We start from the raw sequence: 27,346 nt of genomic DNA, 5'->3' as shown, positions 1-27,346 counted from the left end.
ATGGCAGGGGATGGAAGAGGATGAGCTTTAAGATCCTCTCCAACCCAAACCAGTCTGTGACTCTGTGATAATGACAAAATTCCGGCCAAGCTGGACCCCAGCAGCTCTGCCAGCTGGACCAAGGTGGGCTCTGCTGCTGGGGGAACTGTGGAGCCCCAGGTCCAGCCTCGGAGCAGGCTGAGGAGGAGGAGGGCAGGAGGCTCCTTGGATCTGGAGGGCAGGTTTGGGGGCCAACCCCTAATTAAAACCTTTTGTATGAAGTTCCAAACCCTCCATTCCGTGCCTGGTTAATATTTAACAGCTGGGGCCGGAGATGGGAACACAACTGCGGCCGGGCTTTGGCTGCTGTGCCAGTTCTATTGCAATCAGGGATTGTTTAATTAGCCTGCAGAGCGAAAACAGGCCCGCAGATTATATATATATACATAAAATATATATACATATAAAATAATAATAATAACACGGAGACCAGCCCAGTTTTCTCCCCGACATGAAAACTTTTAGCAAAGTTTTTAATGCCGGGGAGTAGCCTCTGCCCTGCAGGGCTGGGGAAGGGCTCGGGGGATGCTCGGGGGATGCGCGGAGGATGCGCGGAGGATGCGCGGAGGATGCGCGGAGGATGCTCGGGGGATGCGCGGAGGATGCTCGGGGGATGCGCGGGGGATGCGCGGAGGATGCGCGGAGGAAGCGCGGAGGATGCCCGGGGGATGCGCGGAGGATGCGCGGGGGATGCGCGGGGCGGTGCAGGAAAAGGGGCGCCTGCGCCTTTAAGGCGGCGGAGCGGCGGCAGCGATCGCTTCCCTTTGATAAGGTCCTGGCAACTCTGTAGCCGCCGCGGGATGCCGCGAGAAGGGAGAAAAAAATAAATCCTGTCCCCCCCCCAAAAAAATATAATAATTTAATTTTCCTCAGCAGCGCTGATCTGTGCACTCCTCCTCCCGTCCCCGCCCGCGCTGAAGCCGCCCCCGAGCACGACTCGCAGCGGGGATGCCCCGGGTGTGGGAGCACCGGGAGGAGCAGAGGGTGCTCCCCGGCTTCTCCTTCTCTCTCTTTTTAATTTTTAAAATTCTTTGGGGACTGTTTTCACCTCTTTTTCTTTTTTTTTTCTTTTTTTTTTTTTTTTTTTTCCCTTAGTGCGCTACCGCCCTTGCAGGACCGCTCGGCCGGGCTGCGCTTTGATGCTGCGGGGGGAGCCCGGGGCGGGGGGCGGAGGGAGGGGGGGGGGCGGGACCTGCGCTTTTGTATTTAAAATAAATAAAATAAATAACCAGGGGAGGGAGGGAGAGGAGGGAGGCGCGGATCGCAGTGGGCTCCTTCCCTCGCAGCCCCCCCCCCCCCCCTCCCTTTACCCCCCTCTTTCCCGATGCTCTCCGATGCGGTTGCACCGCCGGGGAGGAGAGGAGGAGGAGGAGGAGGAGGAGGAAGGCGAGGAGGAGGAGGAGGAGGAAGGCCGGCGGGGGGAGCGGGTGCAGCCTGCGCGCTGCCGGCGGCGGGGAGCGGCGGGGCCGCGGGCGCGCAGCGAGCTCCGGCTCGGCGGTGAGTGGCAACTTCGGGGGCGGCGGCCGCCGCTTCTTCTGCTCCAGATACGGATTTTTTTTTTTTTTTTCCCCCCCTCCTAATTTCAGTTATTTTCTTAAATTTTTATATATTTTTTTTTTCCCCGATATCCTTGTGGAGGGGTGCCCGCGCTGCCGCCCTCCGCGGGCGCGGAGCCTCCGCGCTGCCCGTGCCCGCCGGGGCTCGGCTGTTGCTCGCGGCTCGGAGCCTCCAAGTCGCTCCGGACTTTTTTCCCCCCCTTTCCTCCCCCTCCGACCTCCCTCCTCCCAGCCCGTCGCCATTTCTGGAGCAGGTTTTTATTATCATTATTATTATTATTATTATTTTGCACGGCGGGAAGCCCGGGGCTGGGGGCTGCCCACCTCCGACCCCCCATTCCCATTTATTGCCTCTTTTTCGGAGCCGGGGTTGCTGTCCTCGGCTCCAGGGGGGATGCGGGGGGCCCGGGATGCCCCGCAGCGCCCAGGTACGACCGCTTCGCCTTAACCCAGCCCCGGGGGTGCTTTTTTGGGAAGGAGGGGATCCCTGCTCCAGCCCGGTTCCCGCAAAGAAGCGCCCCAAAATCGCTTCTGGCGGAGGGGGGACACACGGGACACCCGCGGGGCGGGGGAGCGGGGCTGGGGTGAGGGGCAAATGGAAACCAGATGCCGGGGCAGGGACGCCCCGAGCTGCCGAGGGCTGCGGGGGGGCTGCGCTGACACCCCCGCGCCGGCCCCGGCCCCGCTAAAAGTGCGCCGGGAGTTCAGCGGAGCGGATCTGATAGTCGCGATCGGGCTGGCGATAGAGCCGCGCTCCCTTGCCCTGCCTCCCTCCCTCTCTCTCTCTCCCCTTTTCTTTCTTCCTTTTTTTTTTTTTTTTTTTTTTTTGACTGTGAGGAGTTGAAAAGCCTGTTTACTTTTTGCCTTTGATGTTGGGAGGATCTGGTTTTGATTAGATCAATACTCCTTTTTTCTTTCCCCCCCCTTTTTTTTTTTTTCTTTTTTTTTTTTTTTTCCCTTCCCCTTTGCAGAGAGGAGGCTCCAAGGATCCCCTGCTGACTCCAGGCAGAGGCAGGCAGAGGCACAAGGCAGCTCCTGAAACAACTGGGAGCCCCTCTCCCCAGCGAGCTCCGGAGCCATGAGCAGCGCCGTGGTCCTCGCCCACCTCCCAGACCCCAGCAGCAGCTTCAGGGAAGACGCCCCCCGACCCCCTGTCCCGGGGGAGGAAGGAGAAGCACCATGCCCGCAACTCGGCAGCTCGTTTCTCCCCAAAAGCCAAAGCTTCAAGGCCATGCCGGTGCCTCCTGCCCCGCGGAGGAATGAGAACGGGCTCGGGGAGCCGGAGGGCAGCGCGTCCCCAGACTCCCCTCTGGCCAGATGGACCAAATCCTTGCATTCCCTGTTGGGAGATCAAGATGGTGCCTATCTTTTTCGGACCTTTCTGGAAAGGGAAAAATGTGTGGATACCTTAGACTTCTGGTTTGCCTGCAATGGCTTCAGGCAGATGGACCTTAAGGATACCAAAACTTTACGAGTAGCCAAAGCTATTTACAAAAGGTACATCGAGAACAACAGCATCGTCTCCAAGCAGCTCAAACCTGCTACCAAGACCTACATAAGGGACAGCATCAAGAAGCAGCAGATAGATTCCATCATGTTTGATCAGGCACAGACTGAGATTCAGACTGTGATGGAGGAAAATGCTTACCAGATGTTTTTAACTTCTGATATATACCTCGAATATGTACGGAGTGGAGGAGAGAATCCCGCTTACATGAACACCAATGGACTGGGGAGCTTAAAAGTTGTCTGTGGTTATCTCCCGACCTTGAATGAAGAAGAGGAATGGAGCTGTGCAGACTTTAAAAACAAAATCTTGCCTTCAGTAGTTGGACTATCCAGCAAGACGTTGAGGGTTACAGCGAATGTCAGAGCCACGGAAACGATCGAGAACGGATACAGGTAAGGGAACCCCTGGAAATTGTGCTTTGTTTTAACTTTAAGGACTTTGAGAGTGCTTTTCAGAAGGTTGTTGGGGTGGGAATCGAGGGGAGGCAGGGCTTCCTGGAGGGCTGGCAGCACAGCTGCTTCCCCACACCTCCAGACACTGGAATTTGTGGGGTGTTGTCTGAGTGTGGGGTTTTTCCTCCCCTCTACAGAAGAAAACAGGATCCTGTGCTCTGAAGACCTATTGGCTCTTTCAGTTCTTTTATAGATCAAAAACTTCATAGCAACTATGTCCTCCGGACATACGTTAATTATTGGTTCAACTTTCAAACCTATTAAGAGCAGTAGTGGAGTGGATCATAGAGACACATGAATAATGAAACCTACCAGTTCCCCAACTCCACCATCAACCGGTGTTTAACCATGTTGGTTATGTGGGAAGCAATTGTGCGGTTGTGGAAGAGGAAATGTGTGCACTGACTGCATCAAACTCTGCAACTTGGGCAGAATCTGCTTTTATTTTGACTCTGTGTGTGTGTGTGATGTGCAGCTTCTCCGTGGCGCGGGGTGTTGGTGTCATGTCAGAGCCATCTAGGGTGGCTTTGAGCCAGTGCATACAGGAGGATACCTAAAATTGGAGTGTTTGAGGTGGTAGAGGCATTCCAGGTGTGGCATAATAGATCTTTTGGAAGGTGCTTTGGTGTTGGCCGTGAGCTCAGGGTTGACCTCGTTAGGAGGTGGTTGTCTCCACAGGGATGTGGGCAGTGACAGGGTGTCCCTGTGCCCTGGTCCCGGGGTGCATCTGCAGTGCCAGACCCTTCTCTTTTGTTGGAAATGGTGGTACAGCGGTGTGAGGGTGAGGAAAGTAGAGCCCATCTCCAAGTGCATGGGGGGGATGGGAACGAGAGACTCTGATGAGCAAATGATGAGTTGTATAATCCTCTGAAAATGTATTCTTTCCTCTCCCCACCCTTGCCATAAATGTGGATTGTTGAATCAGGGCTGAGAGGAGAGGGCTCTGCTGCAGATGTGCGCTCTCCTCCGCCGGCCCGGCAGCCTGGGGGTTGGTATGGTGAGTGTTTGACATGTCGTTTACAGGAATTTTGAGAGTGTGTCTGTGATTCATGGACATCAAAGGGCATCAGGCTTCTCCCGGGGAGGCTTTGCTGGAGCGCTCCTCTCCTGCCCCCGGAGAGCTTCCAGCTGTGTCGGGGGATGCTGGCAGGGTCCCCCGTACCCCGGAGGATGCTCCAGAGCCTCTCTGGGGCTCTCCCGGTGCCGGAGGCTGTGCTGCCGGCCCGGCGGGATGGAGGTGCTGGAGTGGGGACAGAAGGGATGCTCCATCTCCGGACCCCTCCTGCCGGGGGGCTGTGGGGGGACAGCGCTGGCAGCTGCTCCGTGGAGGGCTTGGGCTTTGGGATCCTCATCTCGTGCCTGAGCGGTTCTGCCTGAGCATCTGCTGTTCTCCAGAACTTGGTTTGAACTGCTGCCCTTCGCTGGCTTTCCAGGAGGGGGATGTTTGATGCTTTTATCTCTGAGCCTTTGTTGGGATTCAGAGCTGGAAGGGCTTGGCTGTATGTTCTACCAGAGCTGCAGGCCGTGCTAAACCCACATGTGCCTTGTCCAGGAGAGCTCTTGCAGCGCCGTGGCTGCTTGCCTGATTAGTGCTGGGCTTTTTTTCCTGTTCTTTTTTTATTCCCCCCCTCTTTTCTTTTCTTTTTTTGTCCAGGGATTAATGCAGCTTGCTCCTCACATGTCAGATCTACCCTCCTAGGACATTAGGTAGTGCGTTTTGCTTTGATCACCTTCTGTTGAATTTCCAGGAGCTTTTGCTCTCCATGGGGCCAAGAGATCTCAATGCAAAGAGAAGGGAGGTCAAGCTGAGATGCTGCTCAGTTCCTCCCGTTTGTGAAGCCACTTGTGCGTGCATGTGCTCGAAGCTGATGAGCATATGGATGGGTTATCTCTCATCACTCAGCGTTTAGGATCGCGGCTAGGATTGGAGCTGAAGCTCGCACAAAGTCTTTCCTGGTGAGTGGCCAAACCACACCTCCCTCATGTGTGTGTTGGAATTAAGGAATTTCTGCTCAGTGTGCTCTGGTTTTGAAGGGCCGTGCAGGCTCCCGTGGGTTTCGATGTGATTATCCCGGCGAAAGGCGCGAGCCCCGGGCTGAGCCCACCTGACGGTGGGAGCGCAGCGGTGTGGGGCCAGCCTGGTGTGTGCAGGGGAGAGCACCTGGGAACCCCAGGGCACGGGGTCACGGCCAAACCCACGGCAAACCCACGGCAAACCCACGGGAGACCGCAGCAAACGGACAAGCTGAAAGACTTTGCTTGGCCCCAGCGCCGGTGACGGACAGGAACAGGAGAAGTCAAGTGAAAACACAGAGTTTGCAGCTGGCTGGGGAGCAAACTGCTGGCTGTGTATTTGGAGCCCTAATACAGGGAATATTTTAAAATCAGGACCTCCCTCTTGTCCTCCCGGGCGACTCCTCTCCCCTCTGGGCTGTGGTGTGGTTAAAACTGGCCTCCCCACGCTGCTGTGCTGGACCTGGCCCCATGCTCCAGGAATTCCAGCTATTATTTATACGCGCTTCTAAATTTATCACGCACGACTTTGTGTACACAGCGAGCGCCTCTTCCTTTGCTGTGCCGCCGGGGCAACGTGGGCTTGTTCAGCCCAAGGTGGACTCATCTGCCTCCCATTAGGCTCCAACATCAGTGGGACTGGCCTTGCTGGGGGAAGGCTGGGGCTTGCAGATGGCCTTCTGCCGGCTCCCCGTGCTTCCTGGCCTTTGAAAGGACCCGCTGGTGCAGCTCCTTGTGTGTGAAGTTATTGGAACCAAGTTTGGCTTCAATTATTGAAGTAAATGATGCCATTGTAAAGCTATGCTGCAAGCACTGTTCTACAGTTAGAGCATGGAAGCTGTGATTTACATAGTTGTGTTAAAATATACTTTTTTTCAGGTTTGTGCATGTGTGGTTTTTTTTGCCTTGTTTTTTTTTTTTAATGTTTTCAAACCCATGGTTGCCCAGTGATGTTTGTCCCAAGAAAATACTTAATGAGATTCAGTGCTGCCTCCAACTGCTCCTTGTACAGTTTTTCTCTCTCTGTATAAGCCTGTGGTTTGACTTGCCCAAGTGCTTTTATTTCTAAAAGCAATCTGACAATAAAAAAACACCCCCCACACCCAAACTTCACTCTTCTAACAGGGGATATGACCTGGAGCCCCCCTGAAATTTTCAGGGCATTATAATACCTCTGATATGGCCATTGCCTAACATAGCAGAGAGAGGGGGAGCGTTACATGCTGTGTGTCATCGCATCAAGATAAGAATAGGCTGAGAGACATCAGACATTCTCCTTGAAGCTCCAGAGCAACTGCTACCTGACAGCTGAAAACACTTTGCATGTTGAGTTTGGAGCTGGGCTGTGTTTGTGTGTGCAGCATCTGTGGCAGGAGACCACCGCTTTCCCTGGAATTTAAAACCCTCGCAGGCAACTTGATGCATCTGGCTGCAATTACTGGAGTAAGGTGGTCAAATTAAAAAGGGGGGAAAAGGAAAAAAAATTAAAAAAATGTTAAAGGTAGCAAAACGGCCCCCACTGGTTTTTGGAAAGGATGGGGAAATTTCTGTGGGGCACTGTTGGATGTGGGATGAGGACTTGAAATATATGTCAGCTTTAGGGGTTATTATTTTTTTTGTCCACGAGGTGTTGGTAGGTGAATGATGCTGCAGCACTGCTGGGAAGATGAGTTAGTTCCGGCCACTTTCTCTAATTATATGTTTGGACACACCTCCCTCTCCCTGTGCCATACCCACACGGACCTGCTGCCTCCGCCCCCAGCTCAGCCTCTGCAGGAATCCTCCTGCCAGAGGAGCCAGATCCAGCCCTTGGCTGTGACAGGGGTGACAGACACCTCCCAGCAAGGTGCTGCTCCTGTCTGGGGAGCACCCACACCCCTGAGCCTCTCAGAGCATCCTGAGCCTTTGTGGTCCTCAGATGCGCTCTCAGGAGCCGAGATGGTTTCAAATCAAGTTGTGGGAAGAGCAGCATCCCTTACACCTTTATCCAAAATCCCACCAGGGCTCTAGGAAGGGTCTCTGGGACTGCACATCCCTCTGACCTGGAGCAGAAGACTCCATGGTTTTTAGAGGGACTTTCTTGTAGTAGCAGCAGGATAACTTTGCTTTCACCCACATGTGGAATTAATTTATCTTTGAAGATTTAACTTCTTTCCTGTGGCATTCCTTACTATCTGTTTTTTTTCCCTTCTTCTTCTTCCCAGATATATATATTTTTTAACATCCTGATCTCCCCATCAGAAATGCCTTGGCCTCCTTGGAAAGGAATGCAGCTCTGGCTGGGCTGAATACCTGCCTGCAGCCAGCCCCACGCTGCTCATACCAGAGAGGCCCATCTTCCCCACCAGCCTTCCCCCTCCTTTTTTCAATTTTTTTTTTTTTCTCCTTCCCCTTATTTTTTACAAACTTTAGCCTCGCTGAGGCTCCTGCTTTTGGTGCTGGGGGAGGAGGGACGGGGTGATGGGGGCACAGGGATGAGGATGGAGACTGAGAGCGGGGCGGTGGGAGGATGTTGCTGTCACTTGAGCCCATCTGGTCCCTCCAGCCCCAGGGGGGCGGGAGATGGAAAGCCCATTAAAAAAAAGCTGCCGAGCCTGCTGGCACATTCCTTAGGCCCCCAAGTCCTGGGTAAGTGGCCCTAATTATTAAAATCAGCAGTCCTTATCAGATGACAAGGCCTTTTGCTTTGATATACAAAGGCAGAAGCTTAACAACCCCATCTTGCCCTGGAAGAGGAACAAAATGTGCACCTTAACATTCGGCTTCCAAACCTCCCTGCATAATCCCCTTATCACCTGCCAGGATCTGTATATTGGTCCTGGCTGGGAAGTTGGAGTGCTGGAGGCAGTGGGCAGGGGGATGCCCTCAGGCCCCGCCGTGCAGTGACCCTGCCATGGTGACCTGGCCCTGCTCCATCACAGCCCATGTGACTGCCCATGAATTCTTCACTGACCTGCTCCTGGGTGCTCAGCTCAAACATCCAGGCTGGGCTTTGGGTTGGCTTTTCTGGGTAACCCAGAGCTGTTGGGGTCAGTAATTCACGTGCCCATTAATACAACGTGCTGGCCTCTCCTTACGTCCCCCATCCATCCTTCTCTTCCCCGCCCAACTCTACGCAAAAAAAAACCCATCAGGAAGTTCTCCTAAAAGCTGGGCCTTTTTGTTGTGTGTTTTTATAGTGCCAGGAAGGTGGCATCCGTCTTTGGGAGGCCAAGCCTGGGGCAGCAGATCTCAGCCCTGCCTTGTGTAGTTCCAGGAAGTTCTCCTGGTTCAGGCAACAGAGATACCAATAACTCGTGTTTCCAAGGGGATCCCAACCCTTGTCTTCACAGTAGAACTAAGCATTGGTGGCTGGTTCCTCGTGACTTTCAGTGGGACTCGAGATGTGAACTTCTTGGACTTCTACCTGTGGGTGCCAACAGCAAAACTCCTGCTGACCTCAGCAGTGCAGCATCAAACCTTAAGGACTTGAGTTTTTCGGGGTATCCAAGGATGCAGAGGCACTTCCTGGGATTTTCTAGAGCACTTTAGAAGATGCTCAAAGTCTTTCAAGTTGTGCTCTGGGTGCGTTTAGTCCGAGTGTCCTGGTTTGGGCAGTGTGCTGGCTGAGGTCTGAGCAGCAGATGGTTGGTTGGTTCTGAAGAGGTTGGGCCATGATGAACGTGGTTCCCACGAGGATGGTGCTGCCACGAAGGCCAGGACTGTGTGGTAACTGGATTGCTGTTCTGTGCCAGGTCCTTCAAGAGGAACGACCCTGTTAACCCCTACCACGTGAACTCGGGCTATGTCTTCGCGCCGGCCACCAGCGCCAACGACAGCGAAATCTCCAGCGATGCCCTGACGGATGACTCCATGTCCATGACCGACAGCAGCGTGTGAGTACCTGGTGCTGGCCACAGTTTGGGGTGGGACACCTCTAAATCAGCCCCGTGGGGCTTAGGGGAGGGATGGGCATCACCCTGCTCGACCCAAAGGGGGTGTGTGCCCCAGCCAGGGCACGGCAGCCTCTCTCTCCCTCTCTCGCGCCGTCGCCGCAGGTATGGGATGCAGGGAAATAATGAATCCCTCTCTTGCCGTTTTGCAACTGCAGCTGAGCAAACATGTTCTGCCCTGGCCCATGGTGCTGCCTGACTAACCCAAGGAGCAAATGAATCTCCCTGAGCCTTTGTCTTAAGGCCAGGCTTCCTTAAGTAGTTATCAGTCATCAAAGAGGAGATTACTTCCTGTAGGAAGTACTTTCTGTAATTAACGTTTGTCGTTAATGTCAGAATGTACAGTAATAGGGCCAGTGACCTGAAGGGGCAAATAGCTGCTCATCTAGTGTGGCTGGGGCAGTCTTCAAAGGGCCATTTGGATGGAGCTGCATGGATCAGGTGTGGGTGTTTCAGCAGCATACAGGCATGAGAGAAGATGCTGTGGCTGAACCTAGGAATTGCAGGATCTGTCTTCTCCTGGCTGCTGAGGAGTGTGGACTCCTCAGATGGACTGTCAGTTTGCTTTCCCCAGCAGGACAGAAATGGTGCTTTTGTTTCTGTAGAGGGGACAGTCAGGCTCACTTAGTGCTCCTGAGGACCATTTTCTTCAGCTGAGCAAAAGGCAGATTTTGTATTTCATGATTTTCACTTAAGTGCTCTAGAAGGGCCCACCTGCAAGCAGAGTGCTGCCTTGCTGGTTTTTCATCTTGAAACTTCCCCAGTGTCTGTGTCAGACGTGTCCAGTGGTCCCTGTGTGCTCCTCAGAGAGATTTTAATGCCTGGTTTTTGAAATCAACATGCGTGAAGATGCACAACGGAAAACAGGATTTACCAAAAATCCTCGATGCATAAACAAAAAGCCCTTTTTTATTTTATTTTTTTTTTTTAACACACATGTGTGTTTTGAACCGATATTACGGAAAAAAATAGTTTGTTGTCCCAGCAGATTCCCTTATTGAACAATATTGGCATTAAATAAAAGAGCTGAATCATAGGGTGACTTCTTTATTTCTTCTTACTGGCTCTGGTTGTATGTGATCATGTGTCAACAGAGCATTCATTGGGTTAGTCATTTCTGGACCAGTGTAGGGTCACTTGGGATTCACAGGGCTAGGATTATACCCTCTCTTCACAGCAATGCCAATTGTAGGCCTTATACAGATGAGAGCACTGAGTGAGAAATAAAGTGCATGGTGGATGAAAGGCTTAACTGAATCGCTTTCAGCCCATTGTTAGTCCAGGGGAGCTTAGCGGGGATGAGAGGGCAGCAGCCCGCTTTGAAATTTGCTTGAACAAGTGAATAGGAGCTCCCCATAAAGCAGCGCCTGAAAGGAGCTGCCTGTTTTTTCCTGCCGTAACAATGGCCCGCGCAGGCTGTGAGAGTTTGGGGAAGCTTGGCTGATTAAACTGCCCACAGCTCCAGGCTGGGGAGCCCGGGGGTGGCACAGGGAGAGCTCGGGCGGCCGAGCCCCCGCGCCACGCTCCGGCCTTGGGGCTGCCAGGGGAGAGCTGCTGCTGCTGGAGGCTGGCCTTGGAGTTCAGGCTGATGTAAAACTTGCTTTGCAGAGGAGCAGGGCTGCTGCCAGCACCTCTGTAGAACAGCTGGCACTGGCTGAGCTGAGGTGTCGGGGGCACAGAGCTGAGCCCAGGTGCTCAGCCTGTCGGGTTCTGGCCCCTGGAACGGGGGCCTCGTTCTGTTCCAGCAGTGCCAATGCAAATTAGGTCTTTTGGCTCGTATTGGTATCGACTGAAGAGGAAAAACTTGTTCTGGAAAAGTCTGTCAGACATAGCAGTAAAGTGAGTTTGGAGTTTGTTGGTTTTTTTTAACAAATCTAAGTCTGAACTGCACTGGGATGAGGAGAAATCTCCAAATAATGCATAATCTGCCTTCTTTATTTTATTCCAGAAGCCAGGGATCAGTCTGTCCCTATATATTTTGTAGTAGCCACAAAGCATCATGCAAATTTCTATTTCCATTTCTTGATTGGTGGGGGGGGGTGAGGAAAGGGGATTTTTTTTTTATTTGCTTATATCTTATTTATGGATTTACTTTGGACACAGGGGAATGCTGCTGAGCAAACTTCAAATATTACCTTATCTTACAAACCAGGCTTTTGATGTTGGCAAGATCAGAGGCTTGTTTCAGAGCCGTTGCCAAATGAAGATGGGAGTGAATGCATATGCGCATGAGTCTGATATTTCAAAGCAGCAGTAAAACTACATTCAGGTTAGGTCAGGCACATCTGAGTCAAAAGGCTAAGATAATTGGCTCAGCTTAAATGGCAGCTGACTGGGTAGAAGACTTCAAACTAGTGTTTCCCCCAGAAACAGATTGGCTTAGCCCCAGCCTGGTTAGCTGAAATGTTTATAATTAAACTCTACTATTTAGTGCCTCAACTCTGCAGCTCTTCAGCGGCAGCTTTTAGTAGCCAGGAAAGTGAGTGCAAATGTTGGCTGTTGGAGCAGGGGGAGAGGTGGCACCTGGAGAGCTGGGGTTAACCCTTGGCCTGCCCCAAAACCTCAGGCCAAGGTCAGCTCTTCCATTTCAGAGGTGAAATCCCCCCTGCTTGGGGGCTCTGCTGCTGCATCAGGGTTCCCCCCTGCCCCCCGTATCTCTTGCAGGTGGCTCCAGCTCCGTCCATCTGTCCCTCTTGCAGTCAGGGGTCACTCCTTGGTCACCCCTTCAACCCTGGCCTTGTCCCTTTCCCCCCTGTTTTCTAGGAAAGGGTTTAGACAGCACTCAGCAAAGTGGCTGCTAAGGTCCCTTCCCATTCCCCAGGCTGACTTTCCCAAGCTGCTCTACAGCCTTCCCATCCCACAGAAATACCTCTGGGTTTTTTTAATTCTTTTTTTTTTTTTTTTCTTTAATTCTGCATGTTGTTACAAGTTGCAGAACTCTTCTGACGAGGCAGGGCTGTGGAAGCAGGGAGCTGGAGGTTTGATGTGGGGCTCTCTGCTGTAACCAGAGGGATTTTAGGGGGAAGGAGCAGTTCTTGTTTCAACCTGAATGAGGGCAAATCTTAAAAGCGAGGAACCTGTCCCAGGACTGTCCCTTTGGGCAGAGATGATCCCTGTGGAGCTGGGAACTTGGGGATACCCCACAAGGAGATGTGTGCCACACAGAGGGGCTGGGGACAGCATCTCGTGCTTGCAGGGCTGGAGGGAGGTGGGGAATGCAGGAGGGCTGCAGGGCTCCCTGGTCCCTGTCCTCGTGGTGGACAAACAACCCCTCAGCTGCTTCCCTGCTCCTCCCCAGCTGGCCTCTTGGGCTCCATGGACAGAGGACACCTCCTTTTCCACGGAATGTGTTAATGGGATTCATCCCATGGGTTCATTTTCACTTACCTTTGAAATGCCTGTTTCACTGGGCATTCCCTGTGCTGAAGGTCTTCCCTAAGAGACCCCTGCCTCGGGAAGCCCCAGTTAACAAACACATCTCTGAAGGTACAGGTGGTTCTGTCTTCACCTTAGATTTGCTTTTCCCCCATCCTCCCCCAAAGCTAAGACATGTCATGTGCCCCACGCCCCATTTCCCCACGGGTTTGTGGAGCAGAAATGCTTCAGGGAGCAGTGGGGAGGTGCCTGGTGGCCACCAGTGGCTGTGTTGGCTGTTGTGTGCTGGGCTGCTCCTCCAGAAAGCTCCTGGAGCCCTGTGTTGTGCAGTGGGGACATGGGGACAATCAGCTCCTTTCATGTTCCATGTCACATGTGCTCCAAAACTGTGTCTAGAGGAGGTGTTCATCTTGTGGCATCAAGGGCCTCCCAGCATGCTCGTTTTTATTACAAAGACTTTCCCAAGTTTGTTAAGATGGGATTGTTCTGATCCTTCAGTCCAGGCTTTGCAGCTTCGTCTTGCTCATTAATGGCAACTGAAGGCTTTAGCCAAGATCTTCACAAAGCTCTGCCATCGCCTGCTTCGAGCTTTGAGTGGTGGCATCTGATCATCCTCCCCCAGGGGAGGGACACGGTGTCTCTGGTGTTCTGCTGTGTGCCCACCATCCCCATGGCCATGGGAGGGGACACTCAGGGACACTGTGCCACGCTGGCTCCTCTGGCAGCAGCGTGGGGCCAGCTCTGTCTGCTCCTCCTTGGGCTGGAGTTATTTTCTCCTCTCAGGAGATGAGTCAGGTGTGGGGGCAGGTGGATGAAAGGGATGGCAGCGGAGATCAAGGTTCTTCAGGCAGTCTGAGGGAAGTGGTGGAATTAGACATTCAGGATCTCCAGGCATGCTCTTCCTGCTGGCCCCACTGTCTGTGGAAGGCCCTTTCATCCTCACTGGGGTAATTCTTTGTGTGGCTGGGTGAAGATGCCTTGTGGTGCCTGGAGTGGGATGTGCAGGGGGCTGTTCCCACTGGAGAGCCTTCAGCTCCTGGCCTGGTCTCTCCTCGTGGCTTCCTGGCAGGAGCTGGGGTGGCTGTGGGCAGCAGTGTCCTGTGCAGAGGCCATGACCATGTTCACGCCTCGAGGTGTCCTGTACTGGCCAGCCTTAGGGCAGGGGAAACATCCTGGATCTTAAATGGGAATAGAGATGGGGAACAGCCTCTGGATGGCCATCCAGCCTCAGCCTCCTCCTCATTTCCACTGTGCCAGCAGTTCATGGGGCGTTCCAGAGCTTGAGGAACGCTGTGGTCCTGGAGAGAGTAATTGGATGGGGAAGAACCGAAAATTAAAGGTCAGGAGCAGAAACGTGGTGTTGGAAGGGCCTTGGAAGTGAAGCTGATGGGATCTTTGGATGTCTGCCCACGTAGAGTTGCCTTCAGCTTTTGCTTAATTACTGCACATCCATGTGCATCCTTTGGTGACACAGGCTCTTCCCACACCGCCAGATATTTGAGGCTTCAGGTGACATCCTGAAGCGAGGGCCTGTGGCTGCCTGGGAGGTTCCAGAGGGGATGGAGAAGTGTCTCAGAGCATGGGGACAGCCCCAGCTGACGGTGGCCTCTCTTCCATGTGCAGAGATGGGATCCCCCCGTACAGAATTGGGAGCAAGAAGCAGCTCCAGCGGGAAATGCACCGGAGCGTCAAGGCCAACGGTCAAGTTTCTCTACCTCATTTTCCGGTGAGTGCAGGAGGGAGCTGCAGGGTCTGGGTGGGCTGTGGGAAATGGGCTGGGCACAGGCACCGGTGGAGGGAAGGGAGCAGGGGAGGAGAGCATTTCCATCCCAGGGTGCTGCCAGGTGTTGGGCAGGAGCCACGTGCTCCCAGCATCGTTCCAGAGCCCTGCTTGGGCACGGTCACGTCTGGGTTCTTCCTGAAACCAGCTACTAACCGGGAATTTTCAGGGGCACTGAATTTGTCCTGGTGGTTAAATCCCAATTGGAGATGTCCCAGTTGGGTCTAGTGGGAGCCTTGGCTCTGGCCACCACCCTGACAGTGCCGAGCAGGCCTTGGCCTCGTGCGCATCGCTGCGAGAGCTGGGTGTCTGTCTGTGAGCTGGGGGCGAGCAGGATCTCCCAAAAATGAGAATTGGCAGCAGATCCATGCCTGGCTTTGAGGGGATCCGATGCACGGTGCTGCCCTGCTCTTCAAAATTAACTCGCTGACTTGCTAATTCATTTGACTTGCAGCCTCTCGATTCCTGCAGTGAATAAACTGTTTACACAGACAAGTATAAACTTATCTTGTCTTGAGATTAATATGCTAAAATTCCTCTTTCTGCTGTCTTAAGCAGCAAGAAGTCATAGATGATATTTCTGGTGGAAGGTGGGGGGGTGGTTTATGCGGTTTTTCTTTTTGGTATTTTTTTTTCCCCTTCCTTCCTAAAGAAAGTTCTATAGCCTGAGCTTGTAAATTAGATTATTTTGTCCCAGGGCGTGCAAATCGACTTTCTCTGTAAGGCAGTGCTTTGATCAGGGACTGAATAGAGCCAGCTTGTGTAAGAGTGACAATTTCCAGCAGAGTGGCCTTTTTCTACCCTCACATCATTTCTGGAGCTAAGTGGTTGCCGGAGAGAGGCCCCACCTCATCTGGTGGGTAGTATGTGAAAGAGTTGGCAGTTCAGCTTTCTGCTTTTGGGGTGGGGGGAAAAAAGAGGGAGAGTGGGGGCGAGGAGTGGGGTGTGTGGGGATGGCAGGAGGGAGGGCAGAGTCAAGTGGGTGGTTTCTTTTTCCTTTTTTTTTTTTTTTTTTCCTCTTTTCCTCCCCTTTTCCTGCCATGTTTGCTTCTTTTGGCAGAAATTCGCGTTTTGCCTTTTTATATTCTGCACTTGATTTGGAGATGTTCCCTTTTTCCCTTGATAGATCTGCTTGAGGCAGCCAAGCTCAGCAGTGTAGCACCGCTAGCCTGCAGCAGCTTTCTTCATTTTCTGTACAAAGAGATGGAGAGGGGGGGGGAGAGATCTAGGACACTGTTGAGACAACACTACCTCAAAGGTGCCCAGTGTGTAGCCAGGAAATAAATTACCAGCACTTCTCTGATCTGCAACCGTTTGACTTCTTTTTTTTTTTTTTTTTTTTTTTTTTTTTTCCCTCCTTTCCCTTTTTCTCCCCCATCTTATTTTTTTTAATTTCCAACTCCTTTCTGTTTATACTCACTTTATTCCTTTAGTTAAAGTCTCTCTCCCTCCCACCTCAGAGGTTTTTTGTTGGTTTTTTTTTTTTTGTTTTGTTATTTTTTTTGATGTTTGACAACAGTCTTTGAAGATTTTCTACTTCAGAGTAGCTACTGATGGGCTGGTTGTACTACAGAGAGAACAAGCGGGGTTCCTCAGAGTGCGACCAACTGCTCCTGCCGAAGGCAAACGCTGGTGGGGAGGATGTCACTCCATGAGGCCACAGCACTAGCTCATAAAAATCCAGAGCAGCCCATGCCTAGTTGCGGTCGTCTTTTCATCCAAACATGGAGACACAACAAGCGTAGCGGGGCCGGCGATGCCGCGGCGGCGAAGCGCCCGCGCCCCGCGCCGCCCGCTAAACATTGCCTTGTGCCTTCTGTCCCCGCTCCTTGTAGAGGACCCACCGGCTTCCCAAGGAGATGACCCCGGTGGAGCCAGCTGCCTTCGCCGCCGAGCTCATTTCCCGGCTGGAGAAGCTGAAGCAGGAGCAGGAGACCATGGACTGTCTGGAGGAGAGGCTGCAGCAGATCAAGGAGGTAGGATTAGCGTTCCCAGAGCTCCGCGTGCCACCCGGCCGGCGGGAGGGGGCCGTTCCCTGCCCACGGGGTGGCAGGGGGGATGCCCCGGCGAGCGCCTCGCCAGCTCCCGGCCCCTTCCGTTCATTCCCTGCCATCCCTTGTCTGGCAGGACGAGGAGAAGGAGGGCGCCGAGCTCCCCGCCGGCCTGCAGAGCGCTCGGGACACGGCCAACCCCCAGCACCCCCAGCACCCGCTGTCGCTCCTGCCCTCGGGCAGCTACGAGGAGGATCCCCAGGCCATCCTGGACGAGCACCTCTCCCGCGTGCTGAAGACCCCCGGCTGCCAATCGCCCGGTGTGGGCCGGCACAGCCCCCGCGCCCGCTCGCCCGACCGCCTGCCCACGGGCAAGCTGCCGCCCGGCACGGCCTCGCTGGCCGCCTGCGCCCTGCTGGGCAAGGGCTTCGTCACCAAGCAGACCACCAAGCACGTCCACCACCACTACATCCACCACCACACCGTGCCCAAGACCAAGGAGCAGATCGAGGCCGAGGCGGCGCAGCGGGTGCAGTGCTGCTGCCCGGCGGGCGGCGACTACTACTGCTACCCCAAGTGCAAGGGCCACCCCAAAAACACTGACCCCCCTCTCTCTCCGCTGGAGCCCTTCGGGTAAGTGCCAGCATCACCCACCCCAAACCATCAGCCGTCATCCCGCTGCGGTGGGGCTGGTGGGGACGGGGGCTGACCGTGGGCTCGTGTCCCTTGTTGCCACCAGCAGGACGGGGACGCTGCTGAAGAGGCCGGGCCGAGGAGCGGACAGCGTGGCCCCGGTGGCCGGGGACGGGGGGCTGCCCAGCCCCGGTGGGGTGCAGCTCCCGGGGGGAGAAGCGGATCGGGCGCAGAACGTCTGGCAGTGGATGCTGGAGAGCGAGAGACAAAATAAGCACAAGACCCATAGGTAAATACGCAGCTGTCTACAGCAATATCGCTCCCGGTAAATATTTATATATTACATGGGCTGTCTATTTTTACAATCGCTAAAAACAAATGAGACTCTTTGCTCCTCCGGTTTAATATAAAAGCTGTTCCGCAGAACCAGAAAAACCACAAAAATGTCATGTTTTTGGCAATAAACCTCCTTTCATGTTATGACAGACTTTTGAGAGGGAGCGAGCAGAATAGGAGCTGCTATTAAAGTCATATTTTCCAGCTTTTCTAACCCGACTTCTTCCCTTCCCCAAGCACACAAAGCACAAAGAAGGCCTACAGCTCCGACTGCGCCAAGGGGGCCCCCGGCCGCCACCACCCGTGGGGGACAGGCAGCCACCCCCGCGGGGCACAGCCCGCGCACCCCTTCGTGCAGGACCCCGCCATGCCCCCGCTGACACCACCCAACACCCTGGCACAGCTGGAGGAAGCGTGTCGCCGCCTGGCCGAGGTCTCCAAGCCGCAGAAGCCACGGTAACGTCCTTGTCCCGGGGACAAACGGGGCTGGGGGAGGTTTGCTGAGGGTGGACGTGGATGTGTCCTGCCCGTCCAGGCAGGGGGACAGCCATGGGGACGTGTGACAGCCTCCCTGTTCCAGCCCCGCCATGCTCCGGCACAAACAGTCGGAATCCGAGGCTATTACTTCCACTCTTTTGATGGCTGTAATTTGCCCGCTTTTCCTCTGGGACAGGCTCCAGCTACATAGCAAGTGGGGAATTGGACTGGTTATCGTTCATTTGGGTATGGAAGGATAAATTAGCCCACAGCATTTTTAATTCTTCCTTTGATTGTTTACAACATGTGAGGCTTGATGCAAAGAGCGAACTTAACGACCCACAGGAGACTTCAATTAAGACGAATTGTATTTCAACAATTTTTTTCTTAAAGTTGTTCTTTCTCTCTTTTTTTTTTTTTTTTTTTTTTTTCCCCCTCCTCCTCTCCTTCTTCCCCACTTGCTTTTCCCCTCCCCACTTCAGATGTTCAACCTCAAATCAGCAGAGGGACCGAAACCACTCCGCTGCCATTCAGGGGGGAAGTTCCCCTTTCTGCAATGCAAGTCTAACGACAGAAGAGTGAGTATTGCACATGCAGAAAAGGATTGGGAAATAAATATATATATATATATATATAATAATTATATTTTCATTAAATGGATTGCACTTTGAAAGGAGAGGAAATTCTTATATCTGAAATTTCATCTTTCAAACATCCTTCTTAAAGAAAGAACAAAACATTTTCAAATCTTGTCTCTGGCTCTTTTTAACTTGCATTCCTGTAAAGTGGACAAAGATTGGATTAGTCTAATTACAGGATGGTTCTTTTAACAAGAAATCTGCTACAGAGAGGTCTAAAATGGCCTAAATAATTAAAGTTTTCTTTCTTACCCTCTTCATCTTAAGCAATGAGTAATGTTTGAAGTCCAGACTGAGCCACCTGACTAGAGCCTTTCATTTTTAATTGGTTGACCTTAAGTCCACCAGCTGTCTTTGCTAGCAGCTTTTTTTCTGAAACCACTCTACAAAGACTTAGAACAAATTAGGAAGACTAAATTACTGCGGACTAACACTTTGTGACCTTTTGACATGCCAAGTGTACATTGCCTCAGAAGCAGTTGTAGATTTGGCTGCATGGTATTCACTAGAGTGTTGCCATTTTGCTGGGTAATATTGTTTTAATTATTCTTTAAGAAGCGTTGCTTGGGTGCAAATGGACAGAATCCAGTTAATTTTATCCTCACTGGGAAAAACAAGGTTACCTGGGTGCTTGAGGTGAAGCATCTGGCAGAGGGTTTTGCTTTGGGGCCTGGTGGTTGCAGGGTTTGGGCATGAGGAGGAAGCTTTTAAAATCCTGGGGGTGCAGTCCTGGGGTTTGCTGGGGAGGGTGAGCCCAGCCTTCATCCCTCAGCTCCCCTCTGCCATGATCCCAAGGGGAAGTGGCTTCAAGCTGAAGGAGGGTGGATTTAGGTTGGATATTAGGAAGGAATTGTTCCCTGTGAGGGTGGGGAGGCACAGGGTGCCCAGAGCAGCTGGGGCTGCCCCTGGATCCCTGGAAGTGTCCCCAGGCCAGGCTGGACAGGGCTTGGAGCGTCCTGGGACAGGGGAAGGTGTCCCTGCCGTGGCAGAGGGTTGAAACTGGGTGATCTTTAAGGTCCCTTCCAATCCCAACCATTCCACGATTCCCACTGTGGAAATCCAGCAAAAGGCTGTGCAAACACATCCCAATAAATTCCCAGGCAGCACAGGAATATTTGATTTTCAGGTCACACCCAGGATATTTCTGACAGCATTCACCAGCTCCACTGCTGGTTGGAGTGAGGTGAAACAGCCTGTTCTCAGATGGAAAAATAGAGGGTTTTGTGTGTGCTTTCTGTTTTGCAGTCACAAAGAGCCAAAGAAACTGCCAGTTGTTCACACCTCTCAGTCTGGTGAGCTGGTTGTCACCTATTTTTTTTGCGGAGAAGAAATTCCCTACAGGAGGATGTTAAAGGCCCAGAGCCTGACACTTGGGCACTTTAAAGAACAGCTGAGCAAAAAGGGAAATTACAGGTAAGAATGTGTGATTTGGTTGTTCTTTAGTGTGTTACAGCAAGTCAAAAGAATTAGCAGATATTTTGTAGAGCTGCTGCAGTGGCACTTTGGATTTTCAGAGGCTGTGGATCTTCTTAGTCTCTCCCACTCAAAGCAGGAGCAACATGGAGATGGAGAGAGGTGCCTTGGCTGCAGGGCCACCCCTCCCTTCCTCCCCAGCCTTTTCCCAGTTACATTAGGACCTGTGCTCCAGCCCTTGTCCAAAAAGCTTCGATAGTCTGGGATGGCTTTGTGGCAAAGGCATGGAGCAGTGGGATTCAGATTCCAAACTGGGGTCAGTGTTCACCTGGGTGCTGGCCTCCTGCTTTGCCTGCTGTTTAATAATTTAATTTTTGATTATTCTTTTGCAATAGTGTGGCCATAAGTGGGGTCAGTGAGGGGCTGGGATGGTGCTGCTGAGAGGCATGGAGATGGAGCTCACTCCCTTTTCATTAGAAGGGAAAAAAAAACCTCTGCCCTGCAGGGAGAGCTCCACCAACAATACCCAGTTCCTCCTCAGAAACTCCAACAAACCCTGCTGGTCTGGTTTCTAGCTCCCATCTCCCAGTTTAACCAGTTTGCTGCTGCCTCTGCTCAGCTGTGGCAGTACCTTCACCTTGGCTCTTTTTGGCTGCCCTTTCCCAGTGGATCTGGGCACTCTTGGGATTCTCTGTTGGCCGCTGCTCCTGCAGGGTGAACAGGAGAGGGACATTCCAGCTGGTGTTTTTAACCTGCAGATGGTCATTTTGGGTTTGGTACAAGGAATTCCCAGCTCCCTGCCCCATCACTGGCCTCTCTCAAGGTGTGGAAAGCCCACCTGTACAGGCCAGGGCTGGGTGGCCCTGGGCACTGTCAGGCTGGGGGATGCCAAGCTGGGATCTCTCCATGGCTCTTGCACAGTGGGGCTGAAATATTCCAGTTCCTCTCCAAACCATCTTTGCAGCCCACCCAGCTGCCATTGGATGGCACCAGCCTGCAAGTGCACCCAACCTGGACACCCTGCAGGGTAGTCCCTGGGCTTCTGGCACCCTTGTGCCATTTTCCAGCCCCTAAAGCCTGTCCCATGGTGCTCCTCATTTGCAGGCAGTCTCCTTGGCCTCACCACTGCTCTGCCACTGCTCAGTGGCTGTGTAGTTCCATCCTCCCCAAAAAAACCCAACTTTTTTTAATACTTGTTGGTTTTCTGTGACATTTTTCATGTGATGCCCAAGTGCAGGACTAGGCTTCTAAAAACTCTGTGGCCCAAAAGCCCCTCCAGGTGCAATTATTTGTGCCTTGTCGGACTGTAATTACTTTAGAAAATGTTTTTAAGTGACTGACAAGGATGAAACAACGTTTTGCTTAGATCTCACCCCTTTACACCTGGGTAAAGACAATACAGAAATTTATAAAAGGAACTTGGGTACGTGCCCAGTATTTTATCTTGCACAGACACAAGGTGAAACTAATTACACAAATGTGTGTACCTCCAGGGAATCATTTTGATCTAAGCTTTGACTTTTGGCTGGACTTTGAGTGAAACTGCGGGTGACCTTCAGGGGAGAGGTCCGCAGTGCCCGGAGTAGCGTGTGTGTTACGGGCAGGCACTAACTAGGCTGCTTTGGTCACATCTGGCATTGATTTCTTTTTAAGGCACATTTAATAAGCATGTCTTTGAAGCCCTTGCCTTTCATTTAATGCACAAAGACATGCAGAAATGCTCCACTCTCCAAATTCTTTATTGATTGGATCAGTTTGCGAGGCGGGTACCTCGGGCTCCCGCGATGCCAGAGCCCCGCCGGGGAAGCGCTGCCTTGGCTTCCCCACAGCCCCCACCCCCCAAAAAAAAATTTAAAAAAAAAAGAATTAAGCAGTGATTTAATACTGATGGCGTTAACAAAAAACAAACATACATGCACAGAAAAAAGTGGGTGGTGTCGGGTAATCTGGGGATGGCAGCGGTTCAAAACGGAGCTGCAAGGCCAGGCCCGTGTGCCTCGATTGGTGCCAGATGTCCCAAAAAATAAAATTGAAAAAAAAAGAAAAAAAAAGGAAAAAAAAAAAAAAGGAGCAAAGCTTGCCACATAAAATATGTTTCAATGGAAAGCCCATTGCTGAGCAAATAAGAGCAGAGTGACTTGTTTGAAGATGTTGTGCGGGTGGATTTTTTTTTTTTTCCCTTTTGCTTTGCCTCCTCCTTTTCTTATTTTTCCTCGTTTCTCTGTGAAATAAGGTTGTAATTATGTAAAAGGTCATAGCGTGTTTTCTCAAATAAAAATTTTGTAAACACAGCCAGGGCTTTGGCTTGGGGAGGAAGTTCTTGGGAAGAGTGGCTGTTATCTGGACAGGGGAGAGGGAAGGGAAAGTTCTTTGTAATTCATTCAAACTTTCCTTGGGTTTCTTGGATTTATTTCAAGGCTGCTGTCCTGGGGAATTGTGGCCTTGACCTGCAGCATGGAAGTTGGTGGGAGCTGGGCCATTGACTTCCCTGAGTGCAGGCTCTGAAGGACTCAAATAATATGTTTTTTCCTCGCTGAGCCATTAAAGATGCAACATGTGTTAATTCATGGAATTGGAATTGGAATTGGCTTGGAATGCCTTCACAAAAATACATCCTAACTGTACCTGGGCTAATCAGAGGTGGTTTCATGTCTTTGACTGAAACGAGGGCATCTTTTATCCCCCTACCAAAATAATTTTGATATCCCTGAAAATAAAGAGATTTGCAGGGCAATCTGGTTATTTCAGAAGTGCCTCATAAAACAAGTCACTAAATAAAAATGTCAGATTCCAAGGCCCTGCTGTGGCTCTTCCAGTTTTAGCAGTAAAAGTGAGCTTCATTTGGTGTCCTTCGCCATCCTAAAGAAAATCATAATTACAAACCCCTTTCTCCCTGGCAAACATCTGCCAACCCAAGTTGACTGGAAACTACAGGGGAGGGGTTAATTTTTTTAAAAAATATGTATTTTTTTTTATAGATACATACATGTTTTTCTTTGTAATCCATCTGCTGGAATATTTTCCGTCCCTGGCAATCAGATGGCAAAGGCCTTTTCCAAGGGAAAGCAGGCATCTCCAAGGAGGTGTTGGGCGGCAGACGGACAGACTCCCTAAATGCTACCCCTCTGAATGGAAGCCCTTCATTTGTGCATATGCAATTAAGCAGCCTTAGAAGGAAGAAAGCTCCAAACGGGATAAAAGGAACCTTTAATCAAGAAGCTGAACGGTCTAATTCAGGATAATAGAGGGGTCCTTACTGTTTGACACAGGAGGGGTGGGGGTGCTTTTTGTCTCTTGGAGCGTTGGCTTCATGATCTAACGACCCGGAGCAAAAGAGCAGGAATGCAGGACACTGCTACTTGACCTCCCCGTGTCACGGCCCAGGGGCTGGACCAGCCTCTCTCAGAATGCTCCTGAGCCTCGGGAAGCCAGGCAGGAGTTTGTGTCCCTTAGCTTGGAGCCGGGAGTGGGGCTGTTCCAAGTCTGGGATGTTTTTTCCAGCGGGAACACCGCAGAGTTTCAGCTCCTGCATTGCAGGAAACTGGGATGGTTTGCTTTTCATCCATCCTTTTAATAACAGTTGCTAATTTTAATGTTGGGCTTCAGCTTTGAAACAAGAAAACACATGAAAGAAATAAGGTGGGGAGAGAGGGGAACCTTAAGAATGCTTGGCTTTGAAATCCTATTTATTTATTTTTAAATGAGATATTTGACCAGAAAGCACCGCGCTTTCTAATTTTCTTTATGGCTGGGGATACCCACTGCCAGAGTGTGTGATCTACTCACTGGACAGGCTGTTGTCACCCCTGAGGAGCATTCACAGCCCTGCTCCTTCCATCCCACCACATCCCTGGGCATGCTTTCAAGTCACCAGACCTGAGCACCCCTGAGGTGTTCCTGGAGGAACATCCTCAGGAGGGAGAAGTTGGAAATGTTTGTGGTTATAAAAGAACCGGCAAAGCATCCTTCGCCTTTTTACCTTTGATTTATATATATATTTTTTTTTTTAAACCCTGTGTTTTAATTGCCTTTGCCACAGATACTACTTCAAAAAGGCCAGCGACGAGTTCGACTGCGGCGCGGTGTTTGAGGAGGTTTGGGAGGACGAAACCATCCTGCCCATGTACGAAGGAAGGATCCTCGGGAAGGTGGAAAGGATCGATTGATGGCATCTGTGCTTCTCAAGAAAACCTAGGAAAGTCTTTGGACACACAACAGTAGTGATGACAAGGGAAGAGGAAATAAATAAAAAAAAAAAAACCAAACCAACACTCTGAAGGAAAAGTTTTGAACCAATGAAGAAAAAAAAAAAAAGTGAAGTCTACGAAGACTTTGCAGAATTAGCCTTAGAGGAAAAAAATGGCATTTATTATTCATGAGTTGGGTACTGAGATGATAAAAACCCTGGACTATTTATTAGAAACATGACCACTGTTGGCTATTGGAGATGCAGACCGTGTTTGAGAGACTTCCATACATAATATATGATTTCCTGGGGATCTGAAATCTATGGACTAAGAGAAACTGTGTATAGCTTACCTTAACAGTAATCCTTATTGATATTTATTGAACAGTCTGTTTTCCCTTAAGTCCAGTTTTTGGATATGCTGCTTTAACAATGGAGAAGAGAGGGGCTGGGATGTGGGGTGAGGGGAGGAAGGATTATTTTATTTTTTTACGTTTTTTCCCCACTATCTAAAATTTACGAGTTTGGCGATGAGCGCATTCATGATGATTTTTTTTTCTTTTTTTTGGAAGGGGGAGGAGGGAAGGAGTGAGGTCATGCCCAGTATTTCTCCAAGTGAAGATAAAACTTTTCTAAAGAAATAATAATATTATTATTAATAATAATAATAATAATAATAAAAGCCGAAATAAAAATCCATTCATCTAGAGACCGGTGCATTTTAATCTATGCTGCTCTAATTTGAAATAAAGGTCTTAAGCATTAACTCTACTTAGATGCAATATAACAACAGCAGGTCATTTTGTCCATGGATTTCGGCGGGGTGAGGTTTTTGCTTTGCTGCTCTCAGTGCTGCCCAAGGTAGAACAAAACCCCGAGCCTGGGAGAGCTGTAGAAGGAGCCATCCCATTCCCATGTCCGTATTTAGCACGCCAGGAGGTTAAAAGCCCGTGTGGGTTCCACAGAGCTGAAGGTTTTTAGCTGTTCAGTGTTAGCACTACTCGTGTTTGGAGGCGTCGCTGCGACGGGGCGCGCTCGGCTCGGCGTGGAGCGTGTCAGTCTGCCTGTGGTGGGGTTTGGTTGGGGTTTTTTTTTTGGTTGGGGTTTTTTCTCTGCCTCGCCTTGAACACCCACAGGCTGTGGGAGATGTGGGTGAAGGCTCTGGAGCTCTGCGGGGTGGGGTTTTCTTTTGGGGCAGAACAACCCTTCCCCGAGAAAGACCTTGCATTTCAACAGTTGGGTTTTGTGTTGATTAAGTTAATCTGTGCGTTCTGTTTGCCATTGCTACTTTGTGTAAGTCTGTATATATTGTAGAAAATGTATGGTGGAAATATTAATACACTATCTCTAGTGTTTTTTAAATTTAATCAGTACAGTACCTGTGCCTGCATGGTGTTACAGACCATGCGTCGCCCTATATTCAGGGTTCAAGCTTTCCCTTGCTTGTTTAAGGGGTTTATGTATAAATATATTTTATGCCTTTTATTACAAGTCCTGTACTCATGACTTTTGCCATGGCATTTTGTTCTACTTATACTGTAAATTATGCATTATAAAGAGTTTCATTTAAAAAAAAAAAAATTACTTGGTACAATAATTATTGTAATTAAGAGATGTAGCCTTTATTAAAATTTTATATTTTTCAAATTAATATTGTCTTGATGTTTTTTTCACCCTTAATGCCCTAAAAGGGGTTTTTTTCTCATCTGTGGTGGTAGCTGGAAAGAGCTGGGGAGCTCCCTGCCTTGGCAGGGGCTGTTCCTGCTGGGAGGGAGGCAAGGCAAAGGCTGGAGCTGCTCTTCAGTATGAGGATTAAATAATTTACAGCTCCTTCAGGTACCTCACTTGCAAATTTAACCTGGTCTGGCTTCCAGACTGCACGGCTGAGCTCACCTGATGGAGCCAGGGTGTGACATCCGCAGGGATGTGGTGGTCCCCGGGCTGGAGCTCCTGTCATGGCACACGTGGTGGGCTTGGTGTTGGGATTTGGGGGTGGTCACGGCCTTCCCCAGATGGGATTGAGCTGGGACTGCTCTCCTGCATCCCATGCCAGAGCAAGCTCAGCTTTGTGAAGTTCAGGGCAATAATCCCCAGCTCTGTAAAGCCCCAGCGCCCGTGGCCACGTTGGCCGAGGTGAACTGGGGCGAGGTTTGTGGGGAGCTGCTGAGCAGGACAAGCACAGGGAGCTCCTCCCCGTGCTCTCACCCGTATTTGTGGCACAAACCCTATTTTATAGCTGAATGAGCTTAATTTGTTCCTCAGGGGAGCTGCCCATACCAGGGATGGATTTGTCTCCCAGCTGTCGCCCAGACCTTCCCCGGCTCGAGTGAGAAATGCGGGGAAGGCAATTGTGGAGCTGCTTTTGGTCTGTCCTGTTGGTAACCAGAGCCAGCCCTTTGCTTCTGCCTCACCAATGGCACTGACTAGGGCTTCTTTTTTTTTCTTCCTCCCCTCTCTCCACCCGATTTTTTCTATGAGGTTTTAAATTATCTGGGTTATTTTGTGTGTTTGAGAAGACTTCATTTAAAACATCAGTAAAACTTGTATCAAAGGGCTCAACTTCACACTGAGTACACAGAGCTGGGGACTGAATCCTGCAGTTCAAGGGAGCTGCAGGCAGTTTTACACATTTAAATGGATGGTGCCTTGTTTTAAAAAAACCATCTGAAGTTCATGGGGTTCATCTTAATTGATAAGCTGGACATAACGGATGGGTGTAGGGAGACTTCAACAACATAAGGGAAGAAAGATTTTTTTTTTCCCCCTCTCTCTCTTTTTTTAGTCTACCATCAAAGGTTGGGAACTTAGCACTACATCGTAGTATTATTTTTCTTCTGCTATTAAAATGAATCACACTGTGCCTAATTCTTCTTGGGAAGATGAATGTGTTTGAGGCAGCTTGAAGCCATTCAGTGCCTCACAAGCCTTTGCATCTTTCTATCAATGTTCCAAAATACTCACCTCTGTTTTTTTGGATGTCTGTAGAAACAATATATAAAATGGCTTCAAATACAT

At 50.9% G+C, this 27,346-nt stretch overlaps 1 protein-coding gene across 2 annotated transcripts; it reads left to right on the top strand.

Annotated features, from left to right (window-relative positions):
• The first annotated feature begins 1,415 nt into the window (after positions 1-1,415).
• AXIN2 (axin 2) lies at positions 1,416-25,982 on the top strand. 2 transcript variants are annotated; one of them, XM_088065526.1, is made up of 11 exons: positions 1,416-1,536; positions 2,567-3,497; positions 9,305-9,445; positions 14,501-14,603; positions 16,493-16,633; positions 16,785-17,281; positions 17,391-17,570; positions 17,855-18,073; positions 18,577-18,672; positions 19,978-20,145; positions 24,185-25,982. In XM_088065526.1, the coding sequence occupies exons 2-11, from the start codon at positions 2,674-2,676 to the stop codon at positions 24,309-24,311; spliced, it is 2,496 nt and encodes an 831-aa protein (XP_087921652.1). In that variant the 5' UTR covers positions 1,416-1,536; positions 2,567-2,673; the 3' UTR covers positions 24,312-25,982. The 2 variants fall into 2 exon arrangements, with proteins under 2 accessions (XP_087921652.1, XP_087921651.1); XM_088065525.1 differs by having other exon boundaries at positions 17,388-17,570.
• Positions 25,983-27,346: the final 1,364 nt, after the last annotated feature.

The sequence above is a fragment of the Pseudopodoces humilis genome, chromosome 21 (assembly GCF_049639895.1).
Source record: "Pseudopodoces humilis isolate 2021_Gansu_Grassland_sample_001 chromosome 21, ASM4963989v1, whole genome shotgun sequence".
Lineage (NCBI taxonomy): Eukaryota > Metazoa > Chordata > Aves > Passeriformes > Paridae > Pseudopodoces > Pseudopodoces humilis.
This window is presented reverse-complemented; position numbering and strand designations above follow the sequence as displayed.

Excerpts from the sequence above, each read along its gene's own strand:
- AXIN2 (XM_088065525.1), top strand. The coding sequence starts at position 2,674 with ATGAGCAGCGCCGTGGTCCTCGCCCACCTCCCAGACCCCAGCAGCAGC. Across the intron at positions 18,673-19,977 it reads GCAAGTCTAACGACAGAAGA|TCACAAAGAGCCAAAGAAAC; the intron begins GTGAGTATTGCA and ends TCTGTTTTGCAG. Across the intron at positions 20,146-24,184 it reads AGCAAAAAGGGAAATTACAG|ATACTACTTCAAAAAGGCCA; the intron begins GTAAGAATGTGT and ends CCTTTGCCACAG.